Source organism: Kogia breviceps, chromosome 4 (genome assembly GCF_026419965.1).
Source record: "Kogia breviceps isolate mKogBre1 chromosome 4, mKogBre1 haplotype 1, whole genome shotgun sequence".
Classification (NCBI taxonomy): Eukaryota; Metazoa; Chordata; class Mammalia; order Artiodactyla; family Physeteridae; genus Kogia; species Kogia breviceps.
Window position 1 is genome coordinate 143,032,127 of NC_081313.1, and position 19,409 is coordinate 143,051,535.

The 19,409-nt window shown below is 42.0% G+C and overlaps 1 protein-coding gene across 2 annotated transcripts; it reads left to right on the forward strand.

The window, feature by feature from the left end:
* The first annotated feature begins 7,352 nt into the window (after nt 1-7,352).
* RBM22 (RNA binding motif protein 22) lies at nt 7,353-16,502 on the forward strand. Of its 2 annotated transcripts, XM_059061535.2 has the most exons (11): nt 7,353-7,538; nt 7,968-8,021; nt 8,941-8,970; nt 9,571-9,703; nt 10,762-10,862; nt 10,967-11,139; nt 12,098-12,298; nt 13,274-13,438; nt 14,188-14,276; nt 14,481-14,612; nt 15,386-16,502. In XM_059061535.2, the coding sequence occupies exons 1-11, from the start codon at nt 7,485-7,487 to the stop codon at nt 15,514-15,516; spliced, it is 1,263 nt and encodes a 420-aa protein (XP_058917518.1). In that variant the 5' UTR covers nt 7,353-7,484; the 3' UTR covers nt 15,517-16,502. The 2 variants fall into 2 exon arrangements, with proteins under 2 accessions (XP_058917518.1, XP_058917516.1); XM_059061533.2 differs by lacking the exon at nt 14,188-14,276 and having other exon boundaries at nt 7,392-7,538.
* Nucleotides 16,503-19,409: the final 2,907 nt, after the last annotated feature.

Consider the following 19,409-nt stretch of genomic DNA (forward strand, 5'->3'; position numbering starts at 1 on the left):
CACCACCCCATTTTTCTATTCCCTTTACAGCAAAACTCCTAACTTTATTTATTTACTTTTGATGTGGAACATTTTTTAAAGTCTTTATTGAATTTGTTACAATATTGCTTCTGTTCTGTGCTTTGATTCCTTGGCCACGAGGCATGTGGGATCTCAGCTCCCCGACCAGGGATCGAATCCGTGCCCCCTGCATTGGAAGGTGAAGTCCCAACCACTGAACCACCAGGGAAGTCCCAAAACGCCTAACTTTACCTTCCAGTTCCTCTTCCCATTTTCACCTGAATCCATTCCACTGAGGCTGCCACCCCTTCCACATCACCAGACTGTTCTTGTCTAGGTCCCCAAGAATCCACACCATTAAATATAATGGTCAGGGACTTCCCTGGTGGTCCAGTAGTTAAAGACTGTGCTCCCAACGCAGGGGGCGTGGGTTCAATCCCTGGTTGGGGAAGATCCCACATGCACAGTGGATGTCTCCCTGCTTGAAAGACTTAACTTCACTTGGTTTCCAGAACACAGCTTTCTTGGTTTTCCTTCTACCTTACTGGCAACTTTTCTTCTGTATCCTTTGCTAGTTCTTTCCCATCTTCCCAACCTTGGAGTGTTCCAGCTCTCATTTCTTACAGTGCTTTTCTCTCTGCACTCACTCTTAGCCATCTCACCCAGTTTTCAGGCCATCCGTCAAATTCATATACCAACTCTAGAATAGTCTGTGAAAGTGCAAAACCACAGTCTGGATTGTCTCTCAGCACATCTGTCTCTCCAGCATTCATCCCGAACTAGATGGCAATTGTTTCCCTTCAGTTGCTCACAACAAAGACCTTGGCACCACCAATGACTCCTCTTACATGCCACATCGAGTAAGTCAGCAAATCCTTTCAGGTCTGTCTTCAAACTGTGACTACTTCACAGCCTCTCCAGCGTTACTATCCTGGGCCAAATCAGCATCATCTATGTAGACCCCTAGATGATAATTACAGTAGCATCCAAACTGGTCTTGAAGCCACCCTGGTCCCTGCCCCACTCTAGTCAGTTTTCAACATAGCAGCCAGAGTGATTAAGTCATTTCTCTGCTTAAAACCCTTAGGCTTCTTAGCTTGCTCAAGAGCAAAACAAATACAAAGTCCTTACAATAGCTTAGGGGGTTCTACAGGACCTGAAACCCACTGCCCACCCCTGCCTCCCCGAATTCATCAACTACTTCTCTTGCTCTCTACACCCTAGACACACAAGTCTCTGCTATTCCTGAGTCACCCCAGGTTGTGCCCTCTCAGGGTCTTTGTACTGGCTGTTACCTCTGCCTAGAAAACTTCTCCCAGATATCTGTACAACTCAAACCCCCGCCAGTGAGGTCTGTGCTTAAATGCTTCCTTCTTAGGCTTTCCCTGACCTCCGTATGTGATCATGTAAACTGCCCTTCCCTAAACACGTATCCCCCTTCTTTGCTGCTTTTTTCCCCCATAGCAGTGACTACCATCCAGCACTATATACTTTATTTTTTGTTTCATCGTATGAGAACATAAGCTCCACAGTACGGGGATTTTTGTCTTTTTTTAAAAATTGATGTATCTGCAGAGTCTAGAGCAATGCCTGGCAAATAGCAGACAACCAATATTTGTTAAATAAATTAATACCATCTTCCTTTTCCTTGTTTACGTAGCTGTTGGTCTTTTATCTTTTTAAAAATATACATATGTCTCTGTCATAAGCCAAATATCTTAACTTCCCTTGAGCGCTCTTGTTCTGGTGTTAGCTCAACCTAGGATACTCCCTAGGTATCCTACTCCCATCTAGATGTGGTCTTAATCTGTAGTACTTAACCTCTCCAGGGCATTTACCTCTGCCTAGTATTGGGTTTTGTATATGTATAATTCCTTTGCTGTAATGCACACCCTTGCAGAGCCAAATCCAGGCCCCTTTGTCATCTCTTTCTCCTATATTCCAGTCAAAGGGTAGCCTGGAATAAACTCAAAAACTCAGAGCCAAGTCACTTGCTCAATTGCAATATAGTTGATCCTTGAACAATGCAGGGGTTAGGAACACTGACGCTGGGGCAGTCAAAAACCTGTGTATAATTTTACAGTTGGCCCTCTGTACCCAAGGTTCTGCATCCATGCATTCAACCAAGTGCAGATCATGTAGTAGTGTAGTATGTATTTAGTGGGGGAGAAAAGTGTGTGTAAGTGGACCCACACAGTTCAAACCTGTGTTGTTCAAGGATCAATTGTAGTTAGCTTTATTTATCCCCATTTTCTGGTGGTCAGGGACATCAATAGTGAAATATATTTCACAATACAAACCACCTACCCAAGACAATGACTTTGTTAAGTGTAAGTAACTAAATGATATGCAATCAAATAGAAAGTTGTATCATTCTCATGCCCTGCTCCCCTCTCCCCATCCTTCTGTCAAATAAGGATAAAGTATCAGTTCTCTTATGTAGCACTTTTTTTTTCTTTTAAACATAGGCTTCTGTCTCAGAGCCTTTGGCAGACAACAGAGGCTTACTTACTAAAAAATATTGTTTCATTTTCATTGTTCTTCAGGCTACATCTACACAAGTGATACTAATTTTCCATTTACAGAAGTGATTAAAAAAATGTTTCTCTTAAAATATATTTAAGTAAAATGAGGAGGCTTAGGAGTTCCACTTGTGCCTATGATATAGATGTGTGGAAAGAGTGTCACCCTGACTCAAACAAAAAAAGTGGATAGATGACAAAATCATAAATTTTATTGGATTTATCAGCTGATGTGGCAGGGCAGTCAACTAGCCTGAATTTCAAGGAAGGACAGACCCCTCCAAGGACACATGGGATGTAGACTGGCTCACCTGTAGCAGAGCATGGGAGGAAGAAGTGTTGACCAACATAGAAGCAGGTAAGAGGAAATCAACTAAAATAAAGAATTGCCAAAGGCCAAACTGGGGCTAACATGACAGTATAAAATCCCTGGGAGCCTGAGATACTAGGGGACCTTGCATGCACTGACAAGCTCTTTCCAAAACCTCCACCGGGTGTTCATGAGAAAGACCTGGGGGGAGTGGGGTGCTGGAGCTGTACAGAGCCTCCCTTGGTTTGGGAGGAAGGAGGAGTAGGAAAGGCATGAAACCTTGCGTCCCACGGCTAGGCCATTCCTTCATTAGGAGCAAAAAGGCCTAAGCCACTGGGGGAGGAGCAGAAAACCCTGTCTCCCTAGAACACAGGTAAAGACCCGTTGCTGCTGGGACAAGGTAAGAAAACTCTACCCTTGGGAGGGAAAGGATTCAGTCCTGAGCCCCCCCAGGATTTTATACCAATACCATTAAAGGCCTCTTGCCAATGCAAGAAGGTCAAGAAACTCTCCCCGCTCAAGACCAACCACAGATACAAGTCAGGGTTTGGCTGCCACAGAGAGGAGGGGCAAGAATGCTGAGAAAAGACCCATTCCCAAGGCCTGGGCACGAAGGACCTACTAAAGACTGAGGCTTTGGGACTTCCCTGGTGACGCAGTGGTTAAGAATCTGCCTGCTGGGCTTCCCTGGTGGCACGGTGGTTGAAAGTCTGCCTGCCAATGCAGGGGACACGGGTTTGAGCCCTGGTTCGGGAAGATCCTGCATGATGCAGAGCAACTAAGCCCGTGCACCACAACTACTGAGCCTGCAAGCCACAACTGAAGCCCGTGTGCCTAGAGCCCGTGCTCCTCAACAAAGAGAAGCCACCGCAATGAGAAGCCCGCACACCACAACGAAGAGTAGCCCCCACTCGCCACAACTAGAGAAAGCCCACGTGCAGCAACGAAGACCCAACGCAGCCAAAAATAATTAATTTTTTAAAAATTAAAAAAAAAAGACTGAGGCTTAATTAGAACAAAGAATCCCTGAGTCCTCCCTCCCTGACTACCAACGTAGCAAGTAGCTGCTGGGGGCATGGGCAAAGGCATAGAGACTTAACCATATGATGCAGGTATGCAGGACAGCTGAAAGCTAAAGATGAAGTATGAACACTTGAGAAAAATTCTTCAGCTCCAACCTAAAGCACAAAATTAGTGGATATGAAACCTGTGGTTTCAAACACTGAAGGCAACCATCGCAACAACAAAACCCAAACCTAGCTCAATTTCTGACCGGAATGACCAAACCCCACACAAATGGCCTGACAGAAGAGGCTTGCCTATTTCCAAGCATTAATACTATTGACTTCAGTCTCTACTGTTATATAAGTAATGACTGGCATTCAATAAACAATTTGAGATATACAAAGAAGCAAGAAAAATCAACCCATTTGTGATAGACAATCAATGAGACCATATACAGGTATGACCCAGATGTTGGAATTATTGGTCAGGGACTTAAACTCTGATTAACATGTCGAAGATCTATTGAAAATAGGGATAATATGCATGAACAGATTTCAGCAGAGAGGTAGAAACTATAAGAAAGGGACAAACTGAAATGAAAACCACAGGATCAAACATGAGGAATATTTTCTCTGGGCTCATCAGAACACCTTGTCATACCTGAGGAAATAATCAGGAAACTTGGAAACGGGTCAATAGAAATTATCCAAACTGAAACTCCCAAAAAGAAAACAGAGTATTCAAGGTCTATGGGATGATATCAAATAGTCTAACATGTAATTGGAGTCCCAGATGGAGAAGAAACTGGGCAGAATATTTAAAGAGATGACACTTAAGAATTTTCAAAATACAATGAAGGACAAATCACAGATGCACGAAGTTCAGATAAACGCAAGCACTTTCTTATACAGGAAAAAAAACATACCATATGATCAAGTAATCCCACTCCTAGGTATTTACACATGCAAAATGAAAACCTATGTCTGTACAACAACCTGTATGTGAATGTTTATAATGCCTTTATTTATTTATTTTTGGTTTTTGTTTTTATTTTTTTAACATCTTTATTGGCGTATACTTACTTTACAATGGTGTGTTAGTTTCTGTTTTATAACAAAGTGAATCAGCTATACATATACTTATGTCCCCATATCTCCTCCCTCTGTGTCTCCCTCCCATCCTCCCTATCCCATCCCTCTAGGTGGACACAAACCACCTAGCTCATCTCCCTGTGCTATGCGGCTGCTTCCCACTAGCTATCTATTTTACATTTGGTAGTGTATATATGTCCATGCCACTCTCGCACTTCACCCCAGCTTACCCTTCCCCCTCCCCGTGTCCTCAAGTCCATTCTCTATGTCTGCGTCTTTATTCCTGTCCTGCCCTTAGGTTCTTCAGAACTTTTTTTTTAAGAGTCCATATATATGTGTTAGCCTATGGTATTTGTTTTTCTCTTTCTGACTTACTTCACTGTATGACAGACTCTAGGTCCATCCACCTCACTACAAATAACTCAATTTCATTTCGTTTTATGGCTGAGTAATATTCCATTGTATATATGTGCCACATCTTCTTTATCAATTCGTCTGTCAATGGACACTTAGGTTGCTTCCATGTCCTGGCTATTGTAAATAGAGCTGCAATGAACATTGTGGTACATGACTCTTTTTGAATTATGGTTTTCTCAGGGTATATGCCCAGTAGTAGGATTGCTGGGTCCTATGGTAGTTCTATTTTTAGTTTTTTAAGGAACCTCCATACTGTTCTCCATAGTGGCTGTACCAATTTACATTCCCTCCAACAGTGCAAGAGGGTTCCGTTTTCTCCACACCCTCTCCAGCATTTACTGTTTGTAGATTTTTTGATGATGTCCATTCTGACTGGTGTGAGATGATACCTCACTGTAGTTTTGATTTGCATTTCTCTAATGATTAGTGATGTTGAGCATCCTTTCATGTGTTTGTTGGCAATCTGTATGTCTTCTTTGGAGAAATGTCTATTTAGGTCTTCTGCCCATTTTTTGATTGGGTTGGTTTTGTTGTTGTTGTTGTTTTGTTTTTGCGGTACGCGGGCCTGTCACTGTTGTGGCCTCTCCCGTTGCGGAGCACAGGCTCCGGACGCGCAGGCTCAGCGGCCATGGCTCACGGGCCCAGCCGCTCCGCGGCATGTGGGATCTTCCCTGACCGGGGGGCACGAACCCGCGTCCCCTGCATCGGCAGGCGGACTCTCAACCACTGCACCACCAGGGAAGCCCGGGTTGTTTGTTTTTTTGATATTAAGCTGCATGAGCTTATACCTTTATTTATATTCATTCAAATTTGGAACAACTCAAATGTCCATCAACTGGCAAGTGTGTGTGGTGAGGGGTGGTGTGTGTTTAACCCCAGGTGCATCCATACAATGAAATTCTCAGCAATGAAAAGGAACAGATTACTGATACATGTAACAATATGGATGAATTTCAAATACAATATGCGAAGAGAAAGAAATCAGACCCAAAAGGCAATACAGGATTCTATTTATGATATTCTGGAAATGGCAAAACTATAGGAGTAGAACACAGATCAGTGGTTGCCATGGACCAAGCATGGGGAGAAGTGGATTCACTCAGCATAAGGAAACTTTGGGGGATGATAGAGCTATTCTATATTTGTATGACTATATGTTAAAATTCATAATTGTTCAAGTAAAAAGGGTAAAATTTTACTCTACACATATTATGCTTTAAACCTAATTGTTAAGACATAAGGTGGCATAAATAAAAGTATTAGTTTGATAATATGTCAAAAATTACGAAAGTGATACCAGGACGCTTAAAATTCATAAAATATCGGCAGTGTGGTTATGAGTTGTTCCAAAAACTATGTAACAATACATGTGTTGATTCATAGGACCCTTTTCATTTCAGAAGTTGGAAACAGTACTATTGTCTTTGGATTTGTGGCTTCACCATTTTCTAGCTACACGACCAGAAGCAAGTTACTTAACCTCTCTAAACCTCAGTTTCCTTCTATAAAAGAGATACAATAATACTTGCCTAGAGGGTAGTGGTTGCCAGATAAAGTACAAGACATCCTGCTAAATTTCACTTTCAGAAAAACGAGTCATTATTTAGTGTAAGCATGTTTGGAACATATTTGGAACTAAAATAGGGTTCGCTGTTTATCTGAAATTCAAATTTAACTAAACGTTCTGGGTTTTCCTTGTTAAATCTGGCAACCCTACAGAGAGAAGGCTTATTGTGGGAATTAAGTAAGACACGGTCACGGCAAGACGTTAGCCCCCCGTTTGGCATAATAAGCGCTCAGTGGGGACCAACGCTGTTTTAATCCCAACCCCTCATTCATTACTTGTTCCTTTATTCTTTCACTCAAATGTTTAAATGAACCGATTGTACTTGTGACTCTTCATCCCTTGCTGTCACCACTCTGAAGAAGCACCAGGAAACGAACTATCAAGCGAAGAAATTCTGAGCGGGCTACGTCATGACGCACAAGGCCCGCGCCCCCGCCCCCGCCCCCGCCCAAGGGCGCACAAGACGCGTAAATAAGAAGTCGACGGCTGGCAGGCAGCCTTGGGGCCTGACGGGATTGTGGCGGTCCTCTCTCCCAACTGGGAAGCTGCGGCTACCTCCAGACGCTTTCAAGATGGCGACCTCTCTGGGTTCCAACACATACAACAGGCAGAACTGGGAGGATGCGGTGAGTATGCCTGCCGGAGGAGGACGGAAAGAGGCAGCGAAGCCAGGCTTCCAGCGGGTGGGCAGTGACATGGCTGCGGCGCAGCCGAGGGAATTCCGGGGAGAAGCCAGCACCGCGGCCTAACTCGGCCACGGCTGAAAGCTGAAGGGCGGCCCTCCTGCGGGCTTGGAGGGAGAGGGCTTAGCCAGGGTCCAGCAGCAACCCCCTTTCCATCCCTACTCCCTCCACTCTTTTCGAGCGGGTCTTTTCTCCCGCCGTCTGCCGGAAGTGCAGACAGCGCCCCGTCCGCGACCCGGCCCGTGCTGGACCTCGGGTTTCTGCCCTGTTCCCCAACCGCGCTCCTCGTCCCCTCCCCCCGCCCCACCACTGTGGCCGAGATGGCAGGGTCTTCGGAGCCTGGCGTTCGACCAGATTTCCCATTTTCACCAGGACTTCCCTATTCTGTGCCAGACGTGTCTTGGAGAAAACCCATATATCAGAATGGTGAGTGATCGTGTGTGAAACGGGACTTACTGTCTGTGTTCTGTCAGTGTTGTGGTACTTGCACACTGTCGGTGATGTGTTTGTCTTAGCCGAGAAGTAATAATGCCCATTTACTAACCCTAAGAGTACGACGAATTTGCCAAGGACTGTCATGCTTGTTCTCTCATTTTGGAACTCAGCAACAGTCCTGTGATATGAGTCATAATAATAGCTAATATTCGTTGAGCATTTACCTAGGAGATAGGTCTGTTAACCAGAGGCAAAGGGAGTTTATGTCTTTTCAATATAGCAAGTAAGGTGTGGAGCTGGGATCTAAGTTCAGATATTCTGACTCCAGGGACCTCAGCAAATTAGGAGGAGAACCAGGACTAAAAATCTGGGTTTCCTGTTTAGTATAAGGTACCCTCTATCCTTACAAATAAGGGTAAAATTAGCAGCAGTTAACATTTAATACTTAGATTAGGGCTGTGTTGTGATCAATCTTGGAGGTATTGGTTGACTATATGCAGGGGACCAGCACAGGATGAGTCTGTAGTAGTTAACTCTGACTAAACTTTGTAAAATGGGCTGGCCATGGCTGCATCCTCCATTTAGGGACTGTGGAAACCATTAGGAAATTGTTCTTGGGAGAGAGCTTCGGAGCCAGAAATGAATCTTAAGAGTTGCGGTTGTGGAAAGGTACATACTTACCTGGTGTTAGATCTGTAAGATTCTTAAGAGGTTATAACTTGTAGGTGACTAGATTATATCCCCAACCCTCCCTTACCCCCTCTCCCTCCCCAAAAGGGTGCATTTTTTCCTCCTCTCTTCAAGATGTCAGGGATTTCCAGATAAATTACTTAGGTCCTATCTAGAGAAGGAGCAGGCATCAGGTTTTCTTCATTCCATAACTCATTCTTTTCTATTTTTTCTATTTCAGACCAAAGAAAAGTACGGGAAGGAATGCAAAGTAAGTATGTTTAAAGAGTAATGATTTAATTTTATTTTCCTTTTCTCTTCCACTTGCTGAGGTATGAAGTCCTTTATAAAAGTGAGTGCTACACAGACATTCATGTATCATTTATGTACTCATTGGCTGTTAACTATTTAGTGTAGGGGTACGAAAATGAGCCCTTTAATGTAAGGATTCTTAACTTGGTGTCTGTGGTTGGGCTTTGGACCCCCTGAGATTGTATATACCAAGTGTTGTTTGATTATGCACGTGAGCATTTTAGCTGAGGAGGAAGGTCATAGCCATCATAAGATTCTCAAAGGAGTATATGACACTCCCTACTCACCCCGTAAAAGATTAAGGGTTATATCATTAATGATGGTGACCTCTAGAGTGGGGAAGACTTTGATTTTTGAGTATTTTATTTCTGTACTATGTGAATTTTTTAACTACTGAGGAAGGATGTTGTAAAGGATTGAAACATCATATGGTGTTTAGACTAGATGATTGCTAAGATCTCTTCTACACCCTAGATTCAGGGATCCTTTTATTAAATCTCCTGGATTGATTGTCCAGATCAGGACCATTAACGCTCTGTGGCTTTATTTTGTGTTCCAGATCTGTGCCAGGCCATTCACAGTGTTTCGCTGGTGCCCCGGGGTCCGCATGCGTTTCAAGAAGACTGAAGTTTGCCAGACCTGCAGTAAATTGAAGAATGTCTGTCAGACCTGCCTCTTGGACCTAGAGTATGGTATGTTTGCCCTGTCCTATAGGTGTGAAAGTGTGCAAATACTCTACACAAAAAACCAGTTTTCTTGTCTCCTACTTCTCACCCCTTCTCTGGTTCTCACCCACTTTGGAGTGTCTGCTGTGCTCCGCCTTTCCCAAGAAGAAAAGAACCATACTAGTTTATTCTAGCGTTCTGAACAACAGTAGGGACTTAAAGAAAAGTTGGTAATTGATCAGCACTGGCCGAAACCTCCCTTCTGTATACCTTTGTAGCCAAGATAAGTTAAAGACATTGTTGCTGTGATAGGTAATTTCTTTGCCTTTGTCTTCTTTCTAAATCCAGAGCTTTTTTTCCCACAATCCCTGAAAAAGTTCTGGCTAATTGTGCTCTAGATTTTTGTATCAAATATATTGTTAGGACTGATACACTATATTGCTGCTGTTTCAGAGTAACTGCTTTTGGGAGTGATTTTTTTTTTTTAACTGCAGATGATTTTTTATTTATGAGAAAAATATTCTTTCAACAAAAGTTTCTACCATACAGTAAAATAAAAGGGAAAAGGAAACTACAAGTTTATCTATGTTAAGTTCAGAAAGTTGACTCTGCTAATCAGAGTCCTGGTCATATACTGTTTAATATTATTTGTATGTTTGTTAAGGGGGTGTTCTGATTCTGGAATACAACGACCCTTACATGACTGATTATCCAGAGGATGTGTAGGACAAGCCTAAAAATAATCCATTTTTAATATTTATTTTAAATAAATTATGGCATAGTAAAAGCTAGATGCATTATTAATTGCAGGTCAAATCTAACTATAGTAAAAGTTTGTTCATCTAAAAGATTTTCTAAAACATTCATTTCATGAAATTTCATGAAAACTCAGGAATTTGGATAATTTCTTAGAATGCTCTGTAGTAGTATTGGCCTGATGGTGCTAAAGATTTTGAATTAAAAGAAAGCCTCTGGTACCAAATAAGAAAGTGGAGAAAGGAAGAATGATGTATTCTGTCTACATATTCAGTTTGGATATGGTTTAGAATATATTTTGAGTGTTTTCCTCCTTTCCTTTGCTCTAGGCTTGCCCATCCAGGTTCGTGACGCAGGATTGTCTTTTAAGGATGACATGCCAAAGTCCGATGTCAACAAAGAATACTACACACAGAATATGGAGCGAGAAGTATGTTGCCACTTGCTTGATGTAGTTTTATATTTAATGAAAGAATCCTGGGGGATTGATAGAAGCTGTGTAATTTATCTTTTGAATGTGTCATTCCTTTATAGATTTCTAACTCTGATGGAACACGGCCAGTTGGCATGTTGGGGAAGGCCACATCCACCAGTGACATGCTGCTCAAACTGGCCCGGACCACACCCTACTACAAAAGAAATCGACCCCACATTTGCTCCTTCTGGGTGAAAGGAGAATGTAAGAGAGGAGAGGAGTGTCCATACAGGCAAGAGCTGAACTGCTTTTTCAGTTTTTGCTTTCAGATGATTAGTCATCTAAGAAGGGGGAGGTGCTAGCTTAAACTATTTCTGCTTTAAAATGTAAAAGTTTAGGGCTTCCCTGGTGGCGCAGTGGTTGAGAATCCACCTGCCGATGCAGGGTATACGGGTTCGTGCCCTGGTCCGGGAAGATCCCACATGCCGCAGAGCGGCTGAGCCCGTGAGCCATGGCCGCTGAGCCTGTGCATCCGGAGCCTGTGCTCTGCAACGGGAGAGGCCACAGCAGTGAGAGGCCTGCGTACCACAAAAAAAAAAAAAAAAAAAAAAAAAGTAAAAGTTTATAGAACTAGTGTCATATGTCTTATATCTTAGGACTAGAGCTTGATTAAATTATTTTTACTTATAATGGAACTTTTACTTACAACCAAGCCTTGGGAAGCTAAATTGCTCTGCCATAAAATATCAATGTTGACCTCAAAAGTTTCTGCCTAAGATGTAAGTCTTTGCCATCGTGGTATGATTGGCTTGAATCTCAATGTATAGTTGAAATCAGATTAAGACCAGACTTCTAAAGAATGTGTAAGTGTGTTTGAGTCAAGACTGCCAGGTATCTGGATTGCAGTTCTTACTTTGGGGTTGGTGAAGCCTACATCCAACAAAAAGCTAGCTATGTCTAGAGGAGGGTAATCATTTTGTGGTTACCTTTTCTTTTGGAGTGGATTGTGCCAAAAACATTTCTTTGTAAGGAAACTCTGCCACTCCGTGGCTGTTTAAGTGGCTTTTCGGAGGCTAGCAAGTCCTTGTGTGATACAGTAAATCCCTTGATATTAGCTCTGTTTTAATAGTTATGTTTTGGTATGGCCATGGTTTCTAGATCAAAAGGGGACTTTTGTAGCTCCTGTTGGGTGGTATCTAAAATTTTTTCCCTTGTTTCACCTTTATGCATTGTTGTTTCCTGAACCATAGACATGAGAAGCCAACAGATCCGGATGACCCCCTTGCTGATCAGAACATTAAAGACCGATATTATGGAATCAATGACCCTGTGGCAGATAAACTTTTAAAGCGGGCATCAACAATGCCTCGTCTGGACCCACCAGAGGACAAGACTATCACCACACTGTATGTTGGTGGTCTGGGCGATACCATTACTGAGACAGATCTAAGGTTTGTAAATATAATTTTATGAGTTATTTTTGCTTTCACCTGCCCTAGAATTTTTTTTTTTGGGGGGGGAGGGCAAAAACATAGGAAAACATGATAATTCTGTATAAGGTACATTTTTCTTTAGTTGCTCTAGAGTTAGTAAGTGTCATGCTGACTGGAATTTTTATAAAGTTGTCCTTTATGATGCCACATCATGTTCCTCAACAGTGCTTATTCCATGCTGTGTAGGGCATTAATTACATGAGCTTCTGTTTGGCCTAATAGCCATTAGAATTTCTAAAGATGGCACATATCCAAGTATGATTAATTTTGTAGGGGAGGGAGAGCTTTGCAATTATAAAAGCTTATGGTTTAACTTGTTGGCTTTTTAAAGAGATTGGTATTTGGTAAATTTGTGTTATTCTTGGCTTGTATCTTGCATGGCTAGATGAAACATCTGGGCAGATACTGATGGAAATTACCTGTTGCAAAGAGATAGAGGGGAGAAGAAACTCTTATAGGTGTACAACCTGCCCTTGGTAGCTTGTCTGCATTAAACCCTAAGTGAGCTAGAGTGTTCCCAAGGGGTGGCATACTTTTTCCCACCTGCTCTTTCTCTTCTTTTTTACAACCTTAAAAAAAAAATTTTTTTTTTAATGTTCTTGGCTCATCAGCCATGGGGGCTCTAGTTTGCCAACCCCTTATCTAGGGTTTAAGGTCTTTAGGGAACCTTCTGGAGCCTCTTTTCCTCCATGGGAAAAACCCTGAGACGTTTGATAGCCTTTATTTACTAATTATTTTTCTTTCCCTTCCTCAATACACAGCACCCACAATAGGGTGTAAGGTATGGGGGGAACCACCTGCAGGTAATTAGGCAGATCACCATGGGGCCACCTGCCTTGTGGTGAATCAGTTAAAGAGTTAATAATCCATATTCAACTTCCTGGGAATGTCTGTGTTATTAACTCTCATTTTTCTCTACCTGTGTCCCTTCAGAAATCACTTCTACCAGTTTGGAGAGATCCGGACAATCACTGTTGTGCAGAGACAGCAGTGTGCTTTCATCCAGTTTGCCACAAGGCAGGCTGCAGAAGTGGCTGCTGAGAAGTCCTTTAACAAGTTGATCGTCAATGGCCGCAGGCTCAACGTGAAATGGGGAAGGTGAGCATTAGACTGTATTAAAATAGCATTATTGAGATTTTCAAGCACTTATCATTATCTGGGGACTAGTAAGCTTTCGGTGAATAGGCTTAAATCAATAGGACCTTTAAAAAGAATTTTTCATTCTGTCTGGCACTCCATTCCTGTGCATATTAGGAAGATGCTACTTTGGAAATTTATTCAGGGTTTTGGTGTAGTAATCTGATCCTTTGAAGGTTCATGTGTTTTGTGACCAGCTATTATAGGCCAAGGGTAATGCCAGGGCATGAAAGGTGGCATTTGAGTTTACACAGGAATTAGACCTAGATTCTGTCCTCTGTAGGCCAACTATCTAGTGAAGAAGAATAGCTAACATAAGTTTGAAAGTGGTGATTGCATAAGAGAGACACAGGTAAAATGCCCTGGACATTCAAAGGTGGAGCGTGTTTCTGGCTTGGAGCCAGGGAGACCTTTCACAGCAGCAGAGCAGCAGCAGTCCTCACGGAGGGCTCCTTGAGCACTGAGCTCAACACATGGGTGTTGCGTCCTGCAGCCCCTATAGCAATTCTAGTGAATTTTGGACCCAAGTCTTTCTGGCTTCAAAACCTTTCCTCTTATCCACTGTGCACTGTGGCATTTATGGGAAAAGGTTGTGTGCTGAAGAGGAGGCAAGGAGTGAAGGAACTCCGTTTGTCTAGGAAACATGAGAAGCAGAGGTGTGAGAGAAGGTGGGACCATGTGCTGGTGGCGTAAGGGTCTGTGTCTCCCAGGTCCCAAGCAGCCAGAGGAAAAGAAAAGGAGAAGGACGGAACCACAGACTCTGGAATCAAGCTAGAGCCCGTTCCAGGGCTACCAGGAGGTGAGTGCAGACTTTCTGCCTACCTGGTAGCTTGCTAACTTCAGTTGCTCACACTGCCCTCGTGTCCCACGGACGTTAGAAGAGACCCAGGTCTCTGGCTCCCAGCAGCTGTGTTCTCCCAGCAGGACCTCCCAGGATTTCAAGGCTGTGGAAGCGCTGTTGCACAGTTGTCCTCTACTCTAACTAGCTGTTTCTCTTCTTTAGCTCTTCCTCCTCCTCCTGCCGCAGAAGAAGAGGCCTCAGCCAACTACTTCAACCTACCCCCCAGCGGTCCTCCAGCCGTGGTGAACATCGCCCTGCCACCCCCGCCTGGTATTGCCCCGCCCCCACCCCCAGGTAACCAGCTTCCTTCTGAGGAAATTGGGAAACCCTGGCGAAGTCCTGTAGGCTGTGGGTGTGTTAGCTCGCAAAGCCTTTACTACCTGCCTGCAAACTCCAAAAGGAGTTTGCACCAAAGTATAAATTCCTCAAGAAAGTCGTGTTACCAAAAAATTGTCAGATGAACTAAACAGTGTGCTTGGTCATGTAATGAAGTTACATTTTGGCTCAAGCTCTTTATCTTGTTCATGACAAGTAATAAACAGTTTAGGGACTAGCACTTTGTATAGCAATGCTCTTTATAGCACTGTCAATGCCAGTATGAGCAGTGTAAGTAAATCACAAGCAGCCGGTTCTCCTGGGCAGAGTTCCCATACTCTCTGGAGAAAGTCCTGGTTTCTGAACACCCTTCACTCGTGTATAAAACATTGAGGTTAATGATGACAGGGTCTTGCCATCAGCCTGATTTCTCCCTCACCTCCCAAATTCGGATCAAATCCTGTCTGATGGGATTGGCATGTTTGATAGATAGCAGAGGCTCAGATGACATACTAGCAATACCTGAGACGTGTGGAGGTTTTTTTTTTTTAAGCCATCTTGAGGGGGAAGGTTTCTAAAACCAAGGAAGTCATGCAGTTGGACATTCCTAAGCAAGTCTTGTGAACTGACATTTTCTGAAGCCCCATGTTAATTTGATTTATGTGTAGGTGGTATTGACCTTAGAAAATTCAGGGTTTGAAAGGTTGTCAAGAGAACTGCAAGCCTAACAGATTTTTCTTTTCTATCTGTAGGTTTTGGGCCACACATGTTCCACCCAATGGGACCACCCCCTCCTTTCATGAGGGCTCCAGGACCAATCCACTATCCTTCTCAGGACCCTCAGAGGATGGGAGCTCATGCCGGGAAACACAGCAGCCCCTAGCACATTATCACCACTCTGGGGCTCTACGGAAGAGAGGGCGCTTAAAAATCCCAGTAAATGAATCTTGGAATAAATATATTTTTCCTTCCTCTGTAGTTTCCATGATAGCGGAATGTATTCAGATGTGGGCATTGGAGAACAACAGCCATGCTTTCCTACATGTGCTCAAAGGATTGATGGACCTGAAATAAGCTGCCATTAACACATCTGGTTACTACTATAACATTACTAATAAAGCTTAATGCCTCTTCCCCTTACCTGTATGGGGAACAAGCAACTGGGTGAATCGGAATGTCCAGCGGAGTTACCATCCCAATTAAATGTTCATTTTGTATCTTTTCTGGGGGGAAAAAGTTGACCTGCAGTAACAAAACAACTTTGACCATTTTTATGTCCATTGGATATTTTCCTTTTTATCATCTAAAAAAAGATTACTAGTACTAATCATTGTAGTGGCAAGAGTGTGATTTAACGCTTCTAAAGTCACACTCTTAGAAAGACAAGTAGAAACCAGCACCCAGCACAGCCCAGGTTTTTCTCATCTCTCCTTTCCTCATTTATTACTAAAGGAATCTGGCTGATAGTTTTACTTCTTTATGCTACCGATAAAAGACAAAGATAAAAATTACTTTTTATTCCTGTCAATCAGATGGAAACACAAATGTCATGGGGCTGTGTATCATTGAAGAAACCTGGTGTCTAGGATGAAATTATTTTAAAGAACTTCCAGTAAAACACTTGAACAAACTGTGAAAGAAAAAGAATTAGAGTGTGTTTGAATGGAAGACTTGTGACCTATAGCTGGAACTTTGATCTTCAGCATTCACTTTTGTGTGACTTCAGTGTCTCATTTTAATTCCCTGCTTCTGGGCAGGGGACTCTGGTCTTAGAATATTTGGATATAACTGAATTGTAGATGGAAAAAAAAAATTGATGTTGTGTTGTGGTTTTGTTTTTAAAAAATTAAAACGGGTCAATTTTCTAAATGTTGTCATAGGTTTATTTCTGTTTTCTTTATCCTTGGTAGCTGAACTTGAGGTCAGTGGGAGTTAGAAACAAGTTATATATAAATATGTTTTTGCTTTAGACTGTTTTGATTCTGATCTCTATCCATTCTAAAAGAACCAGGCCTTTTTAGTACTTATGTCAAAGGTTAATTGTGGACTTGAAATAGGAATACACAGAAGGCACAACACAGAGCCTGCCATGTGGTTGTTTATACATGGCAGCTTTAAAAAGTTGTCCTAGTATTATACAAGTCATTTTAAAAGGAAACAGGAAAAATTTATCTACAAGTGCATTTTTTCCAGAAGCCAATTCCCATGTAATTTTTATCCAAAATACATACTTACAGAATGGATATACCCCCTAATTGCCCTATTTTAGCTTCTCTGGAGAATTTTTGTTGTTTTCTTCTAGAGGACTTTATCTTGCCTTTTTTTTTTTAAGCTCTAAAATTAATCTAGAAGCACTTAGAAATTTTGATTTTAATTCTAGTAATATCAGATGTGAAGCAATGTAAGGGTACTTCCAAGTATTTTGACACCCTTTTGGGTAGGGTTTTTTACTTTTGAGCAGGTGAGAGATTTTTAGCCAATTTGTGAATAATGTGAAACATAGTGTTTTATAATTGCCAAATTCAATTATATCTAAACATATTTATATACACGTGTAAATATGACTATCCAATTGCGTATTCTTGCCTTTTTGAGAAAGAGATTCTAAATTTTGTGCACTACCTGGCTGTGGATTTGTATTTCTTTTTAAAGCATAAACCAACATAAATTGAAGTATAGAATAGATGCTTGATTAGTCTTTCTTATGGAAATCAGAATTATGAGCAATTAGATTTTGGCAAAAACTCTTAGGTGCTTACCAAACTCCATTTCCTTCTCTAGGGCATACAGCCAGGGGTACACTTGGAAAAAAGTAAACTTTGCCATTCCCAGACCTCTGTAAAAAACATCTCACCCACCCAGTCCTATGAGCTCTTTCCCCATCTGCTGCCTGAATGCACAGGAGGATGATCCCTGGAAGACGGCAGAGCCACACAATGGAAGGAGCCTGTGTTCCTTTATCACTGCTTCAAGGAGAGCATTGTGATAAGAGGAATTTTTGTTACGGTAAGCCATTAATACTTGGGGATCTGTCTGTAACAGCAGCTAGTGTTACTCATAAAAGATGTAGTCAGATCTGATCACACAAAAAAAGCAGAAACCAATTTTTGTTGGTACTGCGTAATGGTGATTTTTTAAATTTATTTTTATTCAAGTATAGTTGGTTTATAATATGTGAATTTCTGATGTACAGCAAAGTGACTCAGTTATATACATATATACATTCTTTTTAATATTCTTTTCCATTATGGTTTATCCCAGGATATTGAATATAGTTCCCTGTGCTATACAGTAGGACTTTGTTATTTATCCATTCTATATGTCATAGTTTACATCCACTAACCCCAAACTCCCAGTCCATCCCTCCCCCCCGCCTTGGTAACTACAAGTCTGTTCTCTATGTCTGTGAGTCTGTTTCTGTTTCGTAGATAAGTTCATTTGTGTCATAAGTGATATCATACGGTATTTGTCTTTCTCTTTCTGACTTAGTTCACTTAGTATGATAATCTCTAGTTGCATCCAAATTGCTGCACATGGCATTATTTCACTCTTTTTTAAGGCTGAGTAGTATTCCATTGTATATATGTACCACATCTTCTTTATCCATTCATCTGTCAATGGACATTTAGGTTGTTCCCATGTCTTGGCTATTGTGAATAGAGCTGCTATGAACATTGGGGTGCATGTATCTTTCTGAATTACAGTTCTGTCCAGATTTCTGCTCAGGAGTGGGATTGCTGGATCATATGGTAACTCTAGTTTTAATATTCTGAGGAACCTCCATACTGTTTTCCACAGTGACTGCACCAACTTATATTCCCACCAATAGTGTAGGAGGGTTCCCTTTTCTCCACACCCTTTCTGGCATTTGTTATTTGTATACTTTTTTAAAAAATAAATTTATTTTTTATTTATTTTTGGCTGCATTGGGTCTGTTGCTGTGTGTGGGGCTAGTTGCAGCAAGCGGGGGCTACTCTTCATTGCAGTGCGTGGGCTTCTCGTTGAGGTGGCTTCTCTTGTTGTGGAGCACGGGCTCTAGGCGCACAGGCTTCAGTAGTGACTTGCGGGCTTTAGAGCGCAGGCTCAGTAGTTGTGGCGCACAGGCTTAGCTGCTCTGCGGCATGTGGGATCTTCCTGGACCAGGGATCGAACTTGTGTCCCCTGCATTGGCAGGTGGATTCTTAACCACTGTACCACCAGAGAGGTCTCCCGTTAACTTTTTTAGAAGGAGGGATTGTCTTGGTAAAATGTAACTCATGTACAGAAAAAGTGCATAAACACAGAAGCACAACTAAATTAAATATTTTAAAGTGAATATCTGTGTAACAATCATGCAGATCTAGAAATAGAAATTGTCCAGCTTTCCCCAGAAGCATTTTATTATGTCCCTTCACAATCACAATCCTTTCTTTCTCCAAAGTACCACCATCCTGACTTTTATATTCAGCACCTCCTTGCATCAGTAAACATATGTTTGTATATGTCCCTTCCTTTGCTCACCATTTTGTTTCTGAGATGCATCCATATTGTTGTATGTAACTGTAGTTCATTCATGTTCATTGCTGCCATGTCTATTGTCAGGTTTCCCAATGTTTGGGCTATTCTCAGCCCTTTTCATTTCCATGTCTCAGTCTGATTTCATTCACGTAAAGAACAAAAACAGGCCAAAGCATAGAGTTTATATGAAGGGCCTGCTAGGCCCCCAAATTACATGAAAGGTTAATGACCTGCTTTTTCAGGATCGAAATTTTACTTGTTGAATAAAGAAGCAAAATA

Excerpts from the sequence above, each read along its gene's own strand:
- RBM22 (XM_059061533.2), top strand. The coding sequence starts at position 7,485 with ATGGCGACCTCTCTGGGTTCCAACACATACAACAGGCAGAACTGGGAG. Across the intron at positions 7,539-7,967 it reads GGCAGAACTGGGAGGATGCG|GACTTCCCTATTCTGTGCCA; the intron begins GTGAGTATGCCT and ends CATTTTCACCAG. Across the intron at positions 13,439-14,480 it reads CTCAACGTGAAATGGGGAAG|CTCTTCCTCCTCCTCCTGCC; the intron begins GTGAGCATTAGA and ends TCTCTTCTTTAG.